We start from the raw sequence: 19,301 nt of genomic DNA, 5'->3' as shown, positions 1-19,301 counted from the left end.
TTAGACACTATAAAGCTTTAATTAAATCAATAAATTAGAATTTATATTTTGTAATAATGCAGTATTGTGCAAAATATTTTTTGGCAAAATGAGGCACAGGCTTAGAAAACAATAAAAAATTTGCGATAATCTTGATGTCCTTTTTAAAACAATTTTACACAATTAAAGTATAATCTCTAACAAATTCAAATACCCTTTATTATCATGGTTATTTCTGTTAATAGAATGTTTGCCAATTCATCCACCGAGTCCATTAGTCGCAATAGCTGCAGCTGCTATAACCCCTACTAACAAAACCATCATCCCCTTAAACCAGTTAAATCTGTTTTCTTTTGCTTTCTGTTCTCTCTCACTGTCCATCTTCTGTTGAAATATTATATACATCTCACTAGTGCAATGTTTCCCTCCATTTCTCATCACCATCTTCTCGATCTTCTCCATCAGTTCTGTGACCAGAGCACGGTTCTCTGCGTCCTCATAGTTGAAGAAATGATATCTGTCTTCACATTCATTTATTAATGTCTGTAGATCTGAACTCTCTGTGATATATTGGTCTAATGATTTATTCTTTGTCTCATCAGAGCGAGTGAACAGAATGATGGTGTAACGTGCAGCGTCTTCTCCAAACTTCTCCCGAATCCATCTCACTAAATTGATCTCATCTTCAGTGATTCTCACATCCAGTCTGATGACCAGAAGAAACACATGAGGACCGGGAGCTGACATCTCTACACACTTCTCCATCTCAGACTTCAGTTTCTCTTCAGGTGTTTCCAACAGTCCTGGTGTTTTCACTACTGTGATGTTTCTTCCACTCACTTGTGCTTGTTGTTTCTCACAGGTCTCAGATGCAGACAGAAATCTCTTATTCACTGTAAATGCATCTCTGCCAAGAATTGTGTTTCCAGTTGAGCTCTTAGCTGGTCCACTTTTACCCAGAAGAACAATCCTCACATCTGATCACGTCAAAAGAATATTCATACATGTTATTTATGATGCATGCATTTTATATTATTTATATTTGCGATGAAAACTATCATCATCTTTTAGGTTTGTCATAATGACAAAAGTAACACATTTACCTGTTATTGAATGATTTTCTGGTTTTATATTCTCCTCTGAAGTCAAACATCTGTCTGCTGTGTTGTGTTCTTCCTCTAGACTGAGTTGAGATTTCTTCTCCATTCTGTCTTTGGCTTCTTGTGATTTCCTCCTCATCGCCTTCAGATAGATCTGAGCGGAAGGTTCTCTATCGTTCCTCTTCACCATCTCATCAATATTCTCCAAAAGATTCCAGATCTGCTTTTTATCGCTCTTGTTTTTATAATTTATCACGTAACATTTTTCCTCACAGAAGCTTAGAAGTTCTCTAGTTTTCCTCTCCAGTCTAAACTCGATCCATTCTCTTTTCGACATCGTCTGCTTCTCAGTGAACAGCACCATGGTGAACTTAAAAGCTTCTTTGCCGAAGTTCACCTGAATCTGTTTTAAGATCTTCACAACGTCGCGTTCTGTAAACTTGTCCGGTCTGACTATGAGCAGGAAGACATGAGGACCAGGATGAGAGAGAAAAAGACTCTTCATCATTTCATTCTGTAGATCTTCATCCGTCAGTTCAGGGTTGAAGAATCCTGGAGTGTCAATAACTGCGATGTTTCTATTGTCTACTCTTCCTCTCTGTACTTCACTCTCTCTGGTGTTTGTCTCTTTAAATGCTTTTCTGCCCAGAATCATGTTTCCCATTGCACTTTTGCCTACTCCATTTTTTCCCAGTAACACAATCCTGAGCTCTTGTGAACCAGGCGATTCAACAGGATCTGTGAAACAACAGGACAAATATTAATCATTTTCATAATTTTTCAATAATTATACCACCCATGAACATACCATGGTATCACCCGAAAACCATGCTCACTACTCGTGTGATATTGCTAAAATAGACATATCACAGATTCAGATTCAGTATTGAAAACTGACAGACAAACACTACAAAATTAATAAACACATGGATCTTTGAAAGATCTTCAAGATGTTGAAACAACACAAGTTATTCAATTCTGATTACATATTGACATTAGATATTAGTTTATATGGTCAAAAATGATTTATATGATAGATATAAGGTTTTATTTCATTTTTATTTTGTATTTCTTATGATAGATTTTGGTTTTACTTGCTGACTGCTTCACACATTAATCTTCAAATGCTCACAACTAACATTCTCGTCTACAATGACTCTTCTAAAAAAAAAAATACACAATATTTGTTTTATTAAATCAAATGTAACCATAAGCTACATCAGGCTCAGTGTTTATATTTACGTAAATAGATATCTGCATATTCATTTTTAATCATGTTATCTATTTGTATAGAAGCACATTTAGCAAGTGTATTTCTAAAAATAGCTGCAGTAGCTACACCCTCCTCAACAATGTGTATGACACAAACAAGTCACAATCAGTTTTGTAAAGAGTGAAAACGTATTAAATTGTAAAATAACAAACTTCAGTTTGTTTCAAACAGATTCAGACGTACCTTTATATATTAAGCTCATGTTGTCATGAAGCTGTGTAGGTTCATAAGATCCGTAGTTTTCTGCCGTACAGACTCTGTGGTGGTGAGAGAGAATGAAGTTATTTCAGCTCGACCTGTTTGTGACAGTGAAACTCCCTCTATTGTGATGAGTAAATACAGTCATAAAGCTGTGTTGTGTGTTTGGAATGTGTTCTAATATTAGATGTGATTGACTCATGTGAGTGTATTATATAGTTCCTTTATGTTTTATACTTTTTTCTTACATGTATATTTTTTATTTATATATTGTTCTAGCTTTACTCTTCTTGTGTAATCTGATGTTGTGCTATGTTGTTCAGAAATCACAAACATTATTTAAATTGTGTTAAAGTTCTTCTCTAATCATATCGATCTCTCGTGGGCAAACCTGAGCAACAGAGGAGTTAAAAAATACACTGTTGAACTGAAGCTGTTGAACATGTTATTGAACACTGTGGTATTTGTGTTGTGTGTGTGTTTCACCACCACATGCCTAAACCTGTTTGAATAACACCCTGATAACAAGAGAGCAGATTAATGTTTGAATTGCATTGCAGCATGAAGCTTTCTATTGATGATTGTCACCATTGTTGAGTTATTTTTGGTTAACATTTCCAGAAATGGGCTTGTAATTATTCACCTACCATAATCAGGGTAAGACACACATTTACATAATTAGTGTAGTGATAAATGCTACGAAATGAAGTGGATGTGGACTAAAATGGATAAGACAAGACGTATTAATATTATACAAGACGTGCAGTAAAGGATAACAAAACAGACAAATGCATTACAATATCAATATAAAGTATTTCTTGAGTAACAGATAAAGTATTGGCTAAATTAACAAAGAGGGTCTGAATAAGATCAGAACAACAGACTAATCAAGAGTAAGTGTTTTTTTATTACATTTACATTTAGCCATTTGGCAGAAGCTTTTATCCAAAGCGACTTACAGTGCACTTATTACAGGGACAATCCCCCTGGAGCAACATGGAGTAAAGTGTCTTGCTCAAGGACACACTGGTGGTGGCTGCTGGGATCGAACCAGCAACCTTTTGATTTACCAGTTTAGTGGTTTAACCCACTAGACCACCATCTCCCTCTCTATGCCAATATGTACCCAACAGAACATTAAATCACACATTATAACAATACGAAATATAAAAAAATAACATAAATATATATCCAGAACCCAAAGATCAGTGAATGAACAGCGTCTAGTGGTACCTTCACGGAAAAGCACAAACTCCCTCCACTTTTTCGTGCTGGCTCATCAAAACTGGTAGCTTATTATAGCACTTCTTGTATTACTGTAGCCCGTAAGATATCACTTGGTTCATCAATATTGTAAGTCAATTTGGATAAAAGTAAAACATTGTATGTATGTTAAAGTTTTTTAAATTAAGCAAAACCTAAAGCTCATCCCACTGCTGCTCCTAGTCCTCCAACTGCTGCTCCTAATGATCGTTCTTGTTCTTTGGCTGCTTCTGCTGCTTCTTTTAATACCCAGCAAGCAAAAAGGTGTGTTCCATAGACCACTCCAGTCAGTGGTGTAGTCTTGTTTTTTGTAGTGAGTATACTATGATTCCCCCCAGCCTACTCACCCGTCCCAGGTCGACAACCCATGAGCACCAGCACACTCACGAATGCAAGGATAGAGTATGCCTCTATATGTAATCAAGAAAGATTTATTGCAAGCAAGATTTCAAAAGCCAATGACAGCTGTGGGACTTGCTGGTTTTAAATCAGTCAGTTAAGAGTTTTATTTATGTATACAGTCACTAAAGTACAGGTTTTATCAGCTGGCAATTTTCAATGCACATTAGTGATCCACGGGATAAAGCTATTAAGTATTTCAACATAAACCCATCCTGCTAAAAATAGTATTACATACATTCTAGTGGTTTCCATTTAAATACCATTATGAAACACATTTCTTTATCATTTTTTTATTTTATGCCTTTTCTATTGATTCCCATCTGCATCTCTTGTGTTTTGGGCAGGGTTCTATTGTTTTTTTTAAGCAGGGCAACTACATAATGTAAAGAATATCTTGTGAAAGTATAAACTTTAGATTTTGATTTAGTTTGACTAAGGCCAAGTCAGAGACTCACAGTAAATCATATTGAAAAAAATGGTTAAAATCAAACTCTGATATTCGTCCCTAATAACTAGATTTTTCAAACACTTTATGTGTGTAAGTTGCATCTATTATTGACATTGATATTTAACTATAATAATTAACAATGAACATTTGTGCAGTTTTATCAAGCACCTGTTGCACCTATAGATTGCTTGCAGTGTCTCTAGCTTGACTTTGACAAGGCTTGTAAGGAGTTCTCATCTCTTATCATCTAAAACAATTATAAACATTGTAGTATAAGTTATCTTTCCCTTTCTCCCTCATGTATTGATTCAACACACAAACTAATGTTTGTGAAGTTGGCAAGTTAGATAAAATTTAATATGCCAACAGTCACAATAAGACTAACAGTTATGTTAATGGTAACAAATATGCTTGTTCCCTTTCGAGAGCGGTCACTTCGACATTGCGGAGACCGCATATGAAACTCCTCCTCTTTTTCACTTTTCCTGAAATCTTATAGGATAACGCCAGTAAAAAAACTGGCCAATTGTCGCAAGAATGCAACCGTATGCAAATACTGACGAATCCAGACAGTATAAATACAGTGCATGTGACGACAATCCTCAGAATCTTCTTTTTCACGCTGCCATCGTTGAAGACGCAACTGGATATTTTTCACCGCATCCGATGGCTTCATACTGTCGTCTTTGCGCGGGTCCCATTGACCCGCAGGATACGCACGAGCACTGCATTGCCTGCCTGGGCCTGGCTCATGCGGAGGCTGCATTCTGCGAGTCCGATTGCGCGCACTGTGCGGACCTGCCGGCGCGTGTCTTGAGAACTCGCAGGAACATCGCTCGTGGAAATATAGGGTCAAGGCTCACTGCCACCAACGAGTCGCTGGTGAGTCTACCCGCTCCAAGGGGGAGCGGCGACGACACGGCTCCGGGCCGCTGTCCTCTGCCGTCACCCCATTCCCCAGTCCTCTACGCCGACGAGAGTCTTCGTCCCCCGCCTTCCGTCTTGGGCGCCGTTTCCTTCGGCGCTGAGGAGGACGACGACTCCATGTCCATCTCGGCTTCAGACAAGGACTGGGCAGGGTCGGAGCGGGATCGCCCCGACCTAGAGAGCACCCCGGACCTCCACGAGGAGTTCATGAGGGTCCTCGAGAAGGCCGTCAGCGAGCTCGACATCACCTGGAGTTCACCTGAGGAGCCGGCAAAAAGTAAGCTCGACTCGTGGTACCTTCAGGCGGGCCGCCGTCAGGCCACATCAAAGAGGAGTGCGCCATTCTTTCCAGATGTCCACGAGCACGTGGTGAAATCGTGGTCTGCTCCTCAGTCGGCGCGCGTTCACGCCGCTACGCAATCCATGTTCGCCCACGTGGTCGGAGCGGAGGCCCACGGTTACGTGCGCATGCCACCCGTCGAGGAGACCCTCGCCGCTCATTTGTGCCCTTCTACCACCTCGCTGGGCTCGGACCCAGGCCTGCCGTCGAAGCCGTGCAGGTTTACCGCTCATCTCGCCGGTAAGGCTTACGCATCCGCCGGAGAAGCCGCTTCCGCTTTGCACGCAATGGCGGTGCTGCAGGTGTTCCAGGCTAAGATCCTTCAGTCGCTGGATAGCGGCAGCCTGGAGGCGGACGCCACGAGGGATCTGAGGGCAGCGACCGACTTCGCTCTGATGGCAACGAAGCGGACCGCACAAGCTATCGGCCGATCCATGGGGTTCATGGTCGTCCTACACCGTCATCTCTGGCTTACGTTGGCGGACCTGAAAGACGCTGACCGTAAGTCTCTCCTCAACGCCCCGATCACTCCCTCCGGCCTCTTTGGTGACGTCGTGGAGTCGGTGGTGGAGCGCTTCGGGGAGACGCAAAAGCGCGCCAAGGCCATGAGTCACGTGCTCCCGCGACGCTCTTATCAACCGTCTCCTAGAGCCCGTTCTTCATCCGCGTCGCACTCCGCGCAGAGGCCGACCAAACAGCACGCTGCTTCCGCCCAGGCTTCTCGAGGTCGTGAGCCGGATGCACGGCCTAAACAATGGTCGGGCCTGCCTAAGAAGAGGTACGGGCCGAAGGGAGGACCGCAGAGAGGACCGCCGCGCCACGACGGCGGAGCGTCATCGTCTGCCAAGCCGTCATCCTGACGGACCTATAAAGAGGAGGAGAGAGTTTGTGAGCGTCCCGGTGGCCCCCAAACGCCGCTGTTTGCATCAGTTTTCCCCCGCGGTTGCGGGCGAACATTGCAATGTTGTAAATGTCTGTGTAAATGCAATAAAAACACATACCTGTTCACAAAAAGAGCTCTTTCCCCCTCACACGACCAATGCTGCGTTCCTTGCCCTGCCACGGTGCAGCGCGAAGCCGCAGTTAATCCCGACTATAACCAGCCTTCCCTCGTCCACGGTCTTTCCCGTGGGCGAGAGACGGCTGGAGTCTCACGCACGGGCTATTTCCCCGCCAGTGCAATTAGCCTCGCTGCACCAGCGTGCTTCCCTAAACGGTCCGCTGACGGTAACGCCCGAAGAGATTCGGCCATTATGTCTGTTTCTGGACGCGTGGAAGGCCATTCCGGACATTTCTCATTGGCTACTAAATGTGATAGCACACGGGTACACCCTGCAGTTCAGACGAAGACCTCCCCGCTTCAGCGGTGTGGTTCCGTCGCTTACGTCAGCGCAAAATGCGCCTGTGTTGAGGCAGGAAATCGGCAGCCTGCTCGCGAAAGGAGCGATCGAGCGTGTCCCTCCGAACGAGCGAGAAAGCGGGTTTTACAGCCGGTACTTTGTAGTGCCCAAGAGAGATGGTGGTCTGCGTCCGATTCTGGACTTGAGACCCGTCAACCGAGCCCTTCACAAGCGAGCGTTCAGAATGACAACTCTAAAACAGATCCTGGCACAAGTGCGTCCCGGGGACTGGTTTGCATCCGTGGATCTGAAGGATGCGTACTTTCATGTTCAGATAGCCAAGCGCCACCGAAAGTTTCTGCGATTCGCTTTCGCGGGTTCAGCGTACCAATTTGCCGTACTCCCGTTCGGACTGGCATTAGCACCGCGCACATTCTCGAAGTGCGTGGACGCGGCGCTTTCCCCTCTCAGAGCGAGCGGTATGCGCATTCTGAATTATCTGGACGACTGGTTAATTTTAGCCCACTCACGGGAGGCGCTATCCGGTCATACGCAAATGCTGCTTCGTCACTTGACATCCCTGGGGCTACGCGTGAACATGCAGAAAAGCAAGCTCACTCCGAGTCAGTCAATAACGTATCTGGGGGTATGTTTCGACTCAGTGGAGATGCGCGCTCGCCTCTCTCAAGAGCGGACGGAGTCCATCTCTTCAGCTCTACATCTGCTCAGGCCGGGTCGGTCTGTTCCACTGAGGGAGTTTCAGAGGCTTTTGGGTCTCATGGCGTCAGCCTCGGCGGTCTGCCACCTGGGTCTTCTGCACATGCGACCGCTACAGTTTTGGCTGAAGGCTCGTGTTCCATGGAAAGCATGGTCCTCGGGTCGAGTGCGAGTCCCGGTTACACTCAGTTGCCTCAGTGCCCTGAGCCCATGGCGCGACCCAAGCATGTTCAGTCGGGGAGTTCCCCTGGGGCTGGTTACGAGACGCATAGTCGTTACGACGGATGCGTCGTCCTCGGGATGGGGTGCAGTGTGCGAGGGCATGCCGGCATCCGGCCTTTGGACACAGTCACAGAGAAAATGGCATATAAATTGCTTGGAGCTGATGGCGGTGTCTCTAGCTCTCCATACTTTCCAGTCGAGACTGGAGAAGAAACATGTCCTGATTCGCACCGACAACATGTCCGTGGTTTCGTACATAAATCGCCAGGGAGGAGTCCGCTCAGGAACTCTTTTCAAACAGGCTGCGAGTCTCCTACTGTGGGCAGATCGGCATCTACTCTCTGTCAGGGCAGCGCATATCCCCGGTCGTCTGAACTGCGGAGCGGACATGCTTTCGAGGGAGGGTCTTCCGCACGGAGAATGGAGGCTTCATCCAGACTCAGTGCGGTCAATTTGGGAGCGCTTTGGGACGGCGGAAGTGGATTTATTCGCGACGAGCGAGAACGCGCACTGCCCGCTGTATTTCTCGCTGACCCATTCCCCCATGGGGAGCGACGCTCTGACGGTGCGATGGCCGAACGTTCGGCTTTACGCGTTTCCTCCGGTGAAGATTTTGCCCCTGGTGCTGTGCAAAATCAGAGAGGAGACGGCGACGGTGATCCTCGTCGCTCCGTTTTGGCCGAATCAACCGTGGTTTCCGGACCTAAGCGAATTGTTAACGGCACCGCCGTGGCGGATTCCCCTCAGGAGAGACCTGTTGTCCCAAGCGAACGGCACGATATTTCACCCCAGCCCGCAGCTGTGGAGTCTTCATGCCTGGCCTCTTCGGGGGTTTTAAATGCACTTCCTCAGCGAGTACTTGACACTATTTCGGAGTGTCGAGCGCCTTCCACCAGGCGTTTATACGCTCTCAAATGGGGGGTGTTTGTTAAATGGTGCAGTAGTAACAATATCGACCCGATGTCCTGCCCCGTGTCTGATATTTTATGCTTCCTGCAGCACAGGCTGGACAGCGGCGGACTCTTGCAACACTGAAGGTTTATGTGGCTGCTATCGCCTCGTTTCGTTCCCCGGTTGATGGGCAATCCATTGGAAGGCACATGCTGGTAGTCAGATTCCTCAGAGGAGCGAGGAGACTTTTTCCACCGCGATCCCCTTCGGTGCCGCCTTGGGACTTAGCGCTGGTGTTGAAGGCTCTCTCCTTTCCCCCATTCGAGCCTCTGGACGCGGCTTCCCTAAGAGAGCTCACTCTAAAAACCGTTCTCCTTCTTGCCCTTGCTTCGGCTAAGCGCATAGGGGATTTACAAGCGCTCTCAGTCGGCGCTGATTTCATTCGTTTTGGAACCGGCGACTGCAATGTCACTCTCCGGCCGAAATCGGGTTATGTGCCAAAGTCTATGTCTACCCCATTTAGAGCACAGGTCATTTCTTTGCCCGCTTTGTTTTCCGAGTCGTCAGACTCGCAGAATGCAAACGCTCCGAGAGCGGTCTGCCCGGTAAGGGTTTTGCGGGCTTACATTGATCGCACGGCCGGTTTTCGGCAGTCTGAACAGCTCTTCGTCTGCTATGGTGGGGGAACTAAAGGTCGGGCTGTATCAAAGCAGAGGCTCTCTCACTGGGTGGTGGACGCTATTACCTTAGCGTATGAGAGTCAGGGACAGAACTGCCCATTCGGTATCAGAGCTCATTCGACTAGGGCTATCGCCTCTTCGTGGGCTTGGTCTAGGGGCACATCTATTCAGGACATATGCTGTGCGGCTGGCTGGTCTTCGCAGAACACTTTCGCCAGGTTCTACAGATTGGACGTGTCCTCTTTGTCGTCTCAAGTCCTCTCGGTGAGTGCTGATGACTCTTTATCTTCTACTTTATAATCGCTTATGCTACACAGTGGTTGCCGCGTTGCTGTTTATGCTGTGCTTGGTGTACTTTTATATCTCTGTTATATCCGCCCGGGATACCGTGCTGGCTCTTACTGTTGTGGTGTCTGCCCTGTTTCAGCGCAGCCCGCTGCATTTGTTGGGTTTGGATATGCAAATTTGGCAGGAGCCCGATATAGCAGTTCATTGGCCGGTTCAGTGATTTAGCAGTTTATTGGCCGATTTAAGCCAATCAGCTGTTGACGCTTAGCGACCTCGTGAATGGTTAAAATAGTATGCTTCCCATGCTTGTGTGTTTTAACCCAGTTTTTCTGGCTGATTTTGCAAGCTCTCACGGCGGGATTGTACTACCGTTCCATATGCGGTCTCCGCAATGTCGAAGTGACCGCTCTCGAAAGGGAACGTCTCCGGTTACTTTCGTAACCTCGGTTCCCTGAGAAGCGGGAACGAGACATTGCGGAGAACGCCGTGTTCGCCGCTTATCACCGTGCAGGCGTTCTCTCGTAGATTCTGAGGATTGTCGTCACATGCACTGTATTTATACTATCTGGATTCGTCAGTATTTGCATACGGTTGCATTCTTGCGACAATTGGCCAGTTTTTTTACTGGCGTTATCCTATAAGATTTCAGGAAAAGTGAAAAAGAGGAGGAGTTTCATATGCGGTCTCCGCAATGTCTCGTTCCCGCTTCTCAGGGAACCGAGGTTACGAAAGTAACCGGAGACGTTTTATTAAAGACTTTGCAGTGGTTTTAAAAGTGGGGTGAGTTAAAGGCAGAAAGTAAGACACGGGCGAACAGTGTGAACATTGCGACCCCGGAACACTAACGCGAGGAGTGGGGACCCCGCGTAAAGCATCGCATGAGCCTCGTCGGACTCGTTATGTGTAACACCTGCTGCAGCTGCACGAAGCGCTTGTCGCTACCCGATCCGTCCCGGAAACACGATTTGTTCCGCGCATGCGCGAAAGTGCGTCTACTTCCGGCCGAAATAATTTACGGCAAACACGATTTGTTCCGCGCATGCGTGAAACTCCGTCTACTTCTGTTCGAAACAATTTACGGCAGTTTTAATAAAAAAGTTGTTTGTCCATACCGGAAATATTTTTTAAAATAAACTCTATATAAAAAAAGAGCAATTAACATCAAAAGACATCAAACATATTACAAATGATAATGGTTTGGTGAAACGTACGGAGGGATACACAAGGAATCCTGTAAAGAGTGAAAAGTAGTTTTTCTCTAATAATCTTTATGTTTCTTTTTATTATATTTTTTGATTCCAAGAAAATACAATATGACAAAATATTATATGTCAGGAGTGAGAAACTGATTTTTATATATAAAAATACTGCTTTATTTATAGAAAAACTATAAAACTTAAAATGAATATGTTTATTAGTGATTCTCTTAAAACCTTTTTTTGGCAAAATATGTCAAGGTTAATATGTGGCACAAATTGATAACCTAATTAGATTATTGAAATCCTTACATGGTTGCCCTTGACAAGCAGGATTTTCAGAATTCATCCAATTTATTTTTACATTTGTTCCTTATTTTCTTTAGTCATTCACTAAATCTCAACCTCCCACCCAGCCTCTCTCAGTCACACAATCAAACATCTATTCATTTACTTAAATTGGTGATTAAGGAACAGAGCATTGACCTTACTTTTCTAATATTTTAACAAATGTCTGCATTTAAGAAACACACAGAAAAAGTTATTTATGTATTTATTACATTTATTTACACATTTGGTTATTCCAAACAACCACCCAAACCCCACCCACCCACTCAGTCAACCTAACGACGCTCTGAAGGACTGACTAGAGAAATTTCTGAAGTCGTTCATAAAACACAAACGAATCCATAGCGCTGTCAACCATTTTTGTACTCTCCAACATCGCCACTAACAGACTGTCGTAAAACATCTAAGATAACAGGAAGTGGCGCCAATTAGAACGCATCGAGTCGACTGTCGTGAAAATGGGAATTACCGGAAGTAGACGCACTTTCGCGCATGCGCGGAACAAATCGTGTTTCCGGGACGGATCGGGTAGCGACAAGTGCCAGTAGCTTTGAGGGCAGGCTTACGATAACACTGATAGTGTAAATGCTGCCTTTAATTATCTCCTTTGGTTTCATATCTCCTGGTTGCACCAAAAGTCAGTGCGTCGTACTTTTCTGACACAAACGATGTTGTTACGTAACCTTGCGCTTTTTTAAGTGGGTGTACGGAAATTCTTGATCTTTTCTAGTGGGTATACCTGCGTATCACGTAGACTACACCACTGACTCCAGTCCACGTTCATCCCCACCCTGAGTGTTTTGCACGTCTCTCTAAATAACACATGAAGTTAATGAGTTAAATCATGTTGAGTTAAGGAATCAATCATCACTTAATTATCTCATTAATGATGAAATAACAACAATAATCAGTGAAATAAACCAGAAATAATAAGAAGTCACCATAAATTATCCACAATCACTGAAATTAACTATAAGAAGTCACCCATCAGTGTTTAGTGTTTCTTTTAGTTGAGCTCTCTTTTAGCAGCTGCAATAAATTTGAAATAGATGACATTGGCAACCTGGAGATGTTGTTGTCAACATAAGTGGATCAAAGAATTTCAGTGAAGTTGTCCTAGACAAGAGTTCGCAACGTTTCATTAACATAAGAGCTCAACTAAAGGAAACACTAAACACTATTATGGTGACTCTTATTGCTCATGTTTTCTTTAGTGATTGTGTTTGTTAACAGCAGCTATTCATCATTACTGAGATAATAAAGTGATGATTGATTCCTTAACTCAACCTGATTTTACTCATTAACTTGTTCATGTGTTGTTAGGGAGACATCCAAAACATTCCCTGTAGTAATGCACATGGACTGGAGTGGTCTAATGAACGTCTAAGGAACACATTTTTGCTTGCTGGGTAGTCTTTCTCTCTCTTGTGCTGCTTTTTCAGAGATTGTACATACTGTACGTCAGCAAAATCTATGCGAAAATAAGAACATAAGCTACAAGAACTGTTATAACTTTACTTAGTATCACGTTTTAGTAGTTTTAAATAATTTGAGGTAATTTGAAGGGAGAAAAAAATGACTTATGGTTTTGAGTGATGCAAGAATGTACACTGAAAATGATTCTTGAGGGTTAGTAAATATTACCCATGCAAATCAGTTAAATGTTACTTACATATATAAAGTAGCAAAGTAAACTATGTGTAAAATTCCTGAATCTACGTAATAAAATTAAGATTACAATTTACACTGAATTAGATTGAGTAGATTTTATTCTATGCTTTTAAGTAAAGTGTATCTAAATTTATCAGATATGAGTCATGACACACTAAAAGAAATTAGATAAAGTCTACCTAATATTCCTCAATATGAATTACTTATAAATATAATGTAATATTAGTTTATAAAACCGACAACAGTTCATCTGCTTATAATGAATGATTCTTCTTTCTTTCTCTGAAAAAAATCCTTACTTTTATTTGTATGCACCAGATGAATTGTTGTGAGATGTCGGTTGAGTTTATATGGTTTCAGTGCTTCAATGGATAAAATCTTCGAGCACAGTGTGCACTGTGGTCTGCCGTCACTATATTCCATAAAGCCATATTTTATGTAAGAGATGTCAAATATACGCAGTTTTGTTTTTTTAACGTTGGGCTCTTGTGTATTTACCTTCTCAGTTGAGACACTGCATCCTCTATCTAAAAATGTGTCCATTTTAAATAGTCTTAGCATTTATCAGCGTGTTCACTTGTACAGCAACGGTTTGGTGACGTTGCAGCATGAGCGTAGTGTGCTATGTATAATTTATATATTATTATTTTTTTATATATATTTCATTTCTTTTAAATACATCATAGTCCACATAGGACAATCCCAGAGGTGGACAATCCTTGGGCCATAAAGTAAAAGTCCTGCCATATTTTTGTTTCACCCATGAACTCAGCAGCTGATTTCACCAGCGGAGGAACAAAAACATTTATTTCAAGTCACAAGCAAGTCTCAAGTCCTCAAAGAGTTAAAGTTAATGAGATGATTAAGTGAGTAATTAAATGATGATTGAGCATTAGTGATGAACACCTGCTGTTATTGAGATGTTGATGTTTTATTGGTTATATGATGTCACCATCATGGAGATCAGTGTTTGCTTTAGTTGCACTCTTGACCCTTGACTCTATTGTTAGATTTTGCACTGTGTCAATTCATGCACTTTTGTAGAGCAGAGAGATCAGCTCTGTGAAGTGTTTAACTCTTCACTGTTTATTATGATGAGTTGATCCAACATTGAAAAGTTCACAGGCAAGATATTTCTTTTTGATCATGTTCATGTATAACATAATGAATCCTGTACACTCAGTGTTTAAAAACATTCACGTTTATCTAACATTATCAGTGAGAAACTTTTAAAGCAGCGACACAAATGCTAACTTAAAATCTTCAAGTCATAGATCAAGAACCAACATATGAAGCTCAACAATGGTGACGCTCAACAAAATACTTCAAGCTGCAATGCTTGAAAAACTCCCATCATGCAATGCAGTATGACTAATTATTGTCACCACTGTTGAGGTTCATATGATAAATGTTCATGTGTAAAAGGAGGTTTTTATATCCAAATTCAGATCATAAACCTAGAGAGATTTAAACCAGAACACAAACTATTCAATATTTGATTTAGCATTGAACAAATTTTTGCTATAAAAAAAATGTAATTATTTAAGCAATTATCTTTGAATGAATAAGACATTTATATAGTGCTCAATTGTGTATTCCTGTACACCTAAAGTGCTTAATAATCATATGTGGGGAGTCTGTGAGACCTCCAGTGCGCTCAAGACAAACCAGCTATAGGCGTAGAGGAGAGACAGAAACAGATGCACTTCCTGAAAGGCTCAAGAGCACAACTAAAGCAAACACTGATCACAATTATGATGGAAATGTTTTTTTTTCAGCTGATGTCATCCAAGGCTGTGGCTGAAGTCAGTTGTAGTTCTTGTGTTTCTCTTTTCTTCAGTGATGTTGATTGTTAACAGCAGGTGTTCATCACTCAATCATCATTTAATTACTCACTTAATCATCTCATTAACTTTAACTCTTTGAGGACTTGAGATTTGACTTGAGACTTGCTTGTGACTTGAAAGGAATGTTTTGGTTCCTCCGCTGGTGAAATCAGCTGCTGAGTTCATGGGTGAAACAAAAATATGGCAGGATTTTTACTTTATGGCCCAGGATTGTCCACCTCTGCTAACTTCCATATAGGTAAACATTTTTTTTTTAAATAATTCTAGAATTTCTTTCCGGCCCCCTTGGCTCCCTCTAGTGGTCTTCCAAGGGGCAACGGCCCCCAGTTTGAGAACTTCTGTGTTAAGCAGACTGGGTGTGAATGCGGTTATCAATTCTTTCCCTGATAAGTACAGTATATGTTATTTTTCTGCAGCACAAACTCACCTGTAATGTTCATTTCAAGGGAAATTATGCATTTAAACTTGTAACAAAAGTGAAAGTTAGAGTTCTATAAAACAAAAAGCTAGTGTGTGTGTTTCACATTAATCACATCAGGCCTGTTCAACAACACAGCAAGACAACTCATGACAAACGAAAAGAGCTGATCAGTTTATAAGAATGTCTGTTAGTAGGCAGCAATTTTCAATCATCTTTCAATTACAAAAAAAAAGAAAAATCCGTTAACCAGTGGTGATTAAGCAAAAAATATATAGTCTCAAATTCAACTATAATTTTTTATTTTGTATGAATTTCACATAAGATAAATGTCTGTTAGCTTTCCCAGGTGACCGTATATCTCTTAAAAGAAACATGGGCTCATCTTATAAATATTTATAGTGTTCAGTTTTACTACTTGAATGCTTAACATTTCTTTAATCACTTCATAATATTTTTTTAATCACTATTGTCTGAAAATGTCCAGAAGATCCAGTGTGAAGCACATGTATATGAACATCGTTTCTATCAGATCTGTGCCCATAAATCAGGGTGTTGGGAGTGCATGTGTCTCAACATTGACGAGGTGGTGTTATGATAAGTCGCTGATCACAAATCATACGCCTCAATATTATAACTTCATTTAACTTAGATACTATGTATCTTAAAGCCAAATGATCATTGTTTTATACGGAGTCTTGTTGTGTTTATAGTACAATTTGTCTAGATTTCATGTCAGGTAATTAATTGGGCATCATGAGGTCTGTGTTATAACGCGAGATAGTAAAATTTACCACCTTGAAAACTACTAGAGACACTGGTTCATAAATTAACTTCCATATTTCACAACTCCTAGTTTCAAAACATGGGAGTTTCAAAACAGGTAATGACTTATAATACTGGTGTCAAACTCATATCCTGGAGGGCCACAGCTCTCCAAAGTTTAGCTCCAAACCACACGTATTACGTCATTAACTTGAACTCTTTGAGGACTTGGGATTTGACTTGAGACTTGCATGTGACTTGAAAGCAATGTTTTGGTTCCTCCGCTGGTGAAATCAGCTGCTGAATTCATGGGTGGAAAATAAATATGGCAGGACTTTTACTCTTTTGCCCCTGGACACCTATAATCCTAAAGGCCTTGATTACACCGTAAAAAATGCTTGTGAAATTAACAGCAAAAACTCCATAGCTGGGAGTCCAAAAAAATTACTTCAATATCTGTTAAAGATGAGAGTCTTAGTAGTTTAGGCATAGATTTTAAATTATTTGTTTTACTCATTTTATTGTGCTAAATAAATTAATATACTGAAGGTCTTTCACAGTACATATGTTGAATGAAAAATGTTCTTGCACACATCAAGAATAGAAACGTTTGTCTCAACAATGGTGACTACCAAAAAACCTTCTTAAAATAAAAGCAATGCATTCTGGGTATCATCATAGCACAAAACTCATCCATGACTCCCAGCATGCATTGCGGTTGTAGGCTTTTCATTTGTTGGTCACCATTTTGAGATTCATACAATGTTTCTTGATATCTGAGTCAAAGACCAAATGCAGACCTTTTCAGATTTAAAAATTCTTTATGTAACCATTTTGTTGCAGGAAATGTGAGGCTATATTATAATTTCACTCAAACTGTTGTAACTAAAACCAGATGAGAAATTATACCATTTCAAATAAAAAGTTGTGAAAGAATCTTAACACATTTTCTTAAGAAATTGTTTGCTGCAAATCTATGTTTTTTTTGTAAAACCCTGTCATAGCAGCTCAAAAAAAACGTAAGAAGAATGAAAGAGCCCAACTATAACAGTGACTTTAAACAAACGTAAAACATCAAGTCATGGCTGTTATGCTGCAGTCCCTGTGAAGCAGAAGTGATGATCGTCTTCAGTATTCTGACGTATTTACAAGATGAATAGTGGGTGTGGCTGGTGTTTTCAACTATGAATTGATTGGATGAGTAAAAACAGAATGTTCCCGTAATTTTACAGTAGTTTGCTGGCACAGCTGTTATGTTATCACTTTTATGCATTTGGACCAAGTTTTCATTTTCTATAAAGAAATGTTGTTAATATAAAAGACTCAAATGTATTAAGTTCATACACAGTTTGAAGTTTGTGCCCTGAAGTTTTAAACTGCAAAGCTGTTTACATTCTTTTCCTGTATTTTTTACGGAATTTTACTGGCAACCACAGCTGCCGGTATTTTTCCATACAAATTACGGAACGTTTTTTACAGTGTAGCCAGCAAACTACTAAAATTACAGGAACATCCTGTTTTTATTCATCCAATCAATTAACAGTGGAAAACTTGATCCACACCCACCAATCTTCTTGGAAATACGTCAGAATACTGAAGACGATCAACACTTCTGCTTCACAGGGACTGCAGCACAACATCCATGACTTGATGTTTTATTGTTATTTAAAGTCACTGTCATTGTGATCAGTGTTTGCCTTAATTAACTTTAATTCTCTACCTAAACTCTAAATCATGTACTAACTTTCCCACCCAAATAAGATATTGCGGTAACTTTGCTGAGCTTTTTTTTACCACCTCTGTTGTTCTCAGTTTCAACACATAGATATTAAAAGTAGGGAAAGACTTAAGACTTATAGACCTTTAAAGCAAAGGATCATCACCATGATCGCGTCAGTTGCATGATGTACAACAGAAATGATGTGAAGGTGGCAATATTGTTTGTGCAGTTGAGAAAATACTCTTTGTAAAAACTATGGAATTTCACAGTCAATTTCCCTGATAATTTTTCAGTGTTTTGTTGTATTTTTACGGGCGTTTTCTGACAACAGGTTTGGGGACATAAATACAGGTACATGAGACCTGCTATTGATGTACATCTTACACATATTCTCCCTGCATTAGAGATTAGAGAGCATTTACTAATGCTGTGTACATAATCTTTTATTTTGTTTTGTTGCATTCAACTATCTTTAAAGAGACTGGTTCTGCAAATCCACGCTCATTATAATTCAAAAGGAAATCTCAGCGCTATTGACATGAACTAGCTTTTCCAGTTTTATTTGCTCTTTTAAAAGGACCTAGTAGTATATTTTGTAATCTATTCTTTGTTAACTATCTAAGAATATATAACCATTTATTGTGAATCAGGAAGAAGAAGAGCTTAGAGAAATAAAGATGTTTTCTAAACCCTCTTCATTTCCCGCTTCTCAATAATTCTTCTCAAATGACTGTCTGAAACTTCATTTTGTTTGGAATCAGTGAAAACCACAACTGAAGGTGTAGCACACAGTAAATGTATGTCAGCCATAGATGTTAAACAAACATTAAAATCATGAACAAAAAAGAAACTACTGAAGTTAAATCTTGAAAGCATTAACACATTGTAAAGAGTCAAATTCGTTTGCTTGGAGAGAATGAAGCATTGTTAAATAAAAAAAGTGTTTAAGATTTGATTATAAAAGGATGATACAATTCTAAGAAGATATATTTATGATCTGCACTGTAAAAAATATGAATTTCTACATAGAAAAAAATATAATTTAACAGTAACATCTCATTTTGATCAGGACTTTGAAGTTCCATAAAAATGCATACATTGACATGCATCATGTACATTTCGCCTGCTCTTTAAATGTGTTACTGGAAAAAAATGTCTATTTACTTTAAGTTAAAGTAATTGTTGTGTATTGTTAACCTGACATACCTTTAAAAAGTGTTTTATTAATAATAATAATATTAATAGTAATAGCAATTAAGAGCAACTCA

General features: G+C 41.1%; 2 protein-coding genes across 2 annotated transcripts; one reads left to right on the top strand and one right to left on the bottom strand.

Moving 5' to 3' along the window:
* Positions 1–2,659, bottom strand: LOC130437548 (GTPase IMAP family member 9-like). The gene is made up of 3 exons (XM_056768892.1): positions 2,536–2,659; positions 1,083–1,817; positions 1–956 (listed from the first exon to the last, which is right to left on the bottom strand). The coding sequence occupies exons 1-3, from the start codon at positions 2,552–2,554 to the stop codon at positions 238–240; spliced, it is 1,473 nt and encodes a 490-aa protein (XP_056624870.1). The 5' UTR covers positions 2,555–2,659; the 3' UTR covers positions 1–237.
* A 2,670-nt stretch (positions 2,660–5,329) lies between these two features.
* LOC130435961 (uncharacterized) lies at positions 5,330–9,047 on the top strand. The gene is made up of 2 exons (XM_056766860.1): positions 5,330–6,570; positions 6,614–9,047. Exons 1-2 carry the CDS (start codon positions 5,330–5,332, stop codon positions 9,045–9,047), a joined length of 3,675 nt encoding a protein of 1,224 aa, XP_056622838.1.
* Positions 9,048–19,301: the final 10,254 nt, after the last annotated feature.

The sequence above is a fragment of the Triplophysa dalaica genome, chromosome 2, assembly GCF_015846415.1.
Source record: "Triplophysa dalaica isolate WHDGS20190420 chromosome 2, ASM1584641v1, whole genome shotgun sequence".
In the NCBI taxonomy this organism is placed as follows: domain Eukaryota; kingdom Metazoa; phylum Chordata; class Actinopteri; order Cypriniformes; family Nemacheilidae; genus Triplophysa; species Triplophysa dalaica.
The sequence above is the reverse complement of the archived record's forward strand: the minus strand, read 5'-3'. Positions and strand labels throughout refer to the sequence as shown.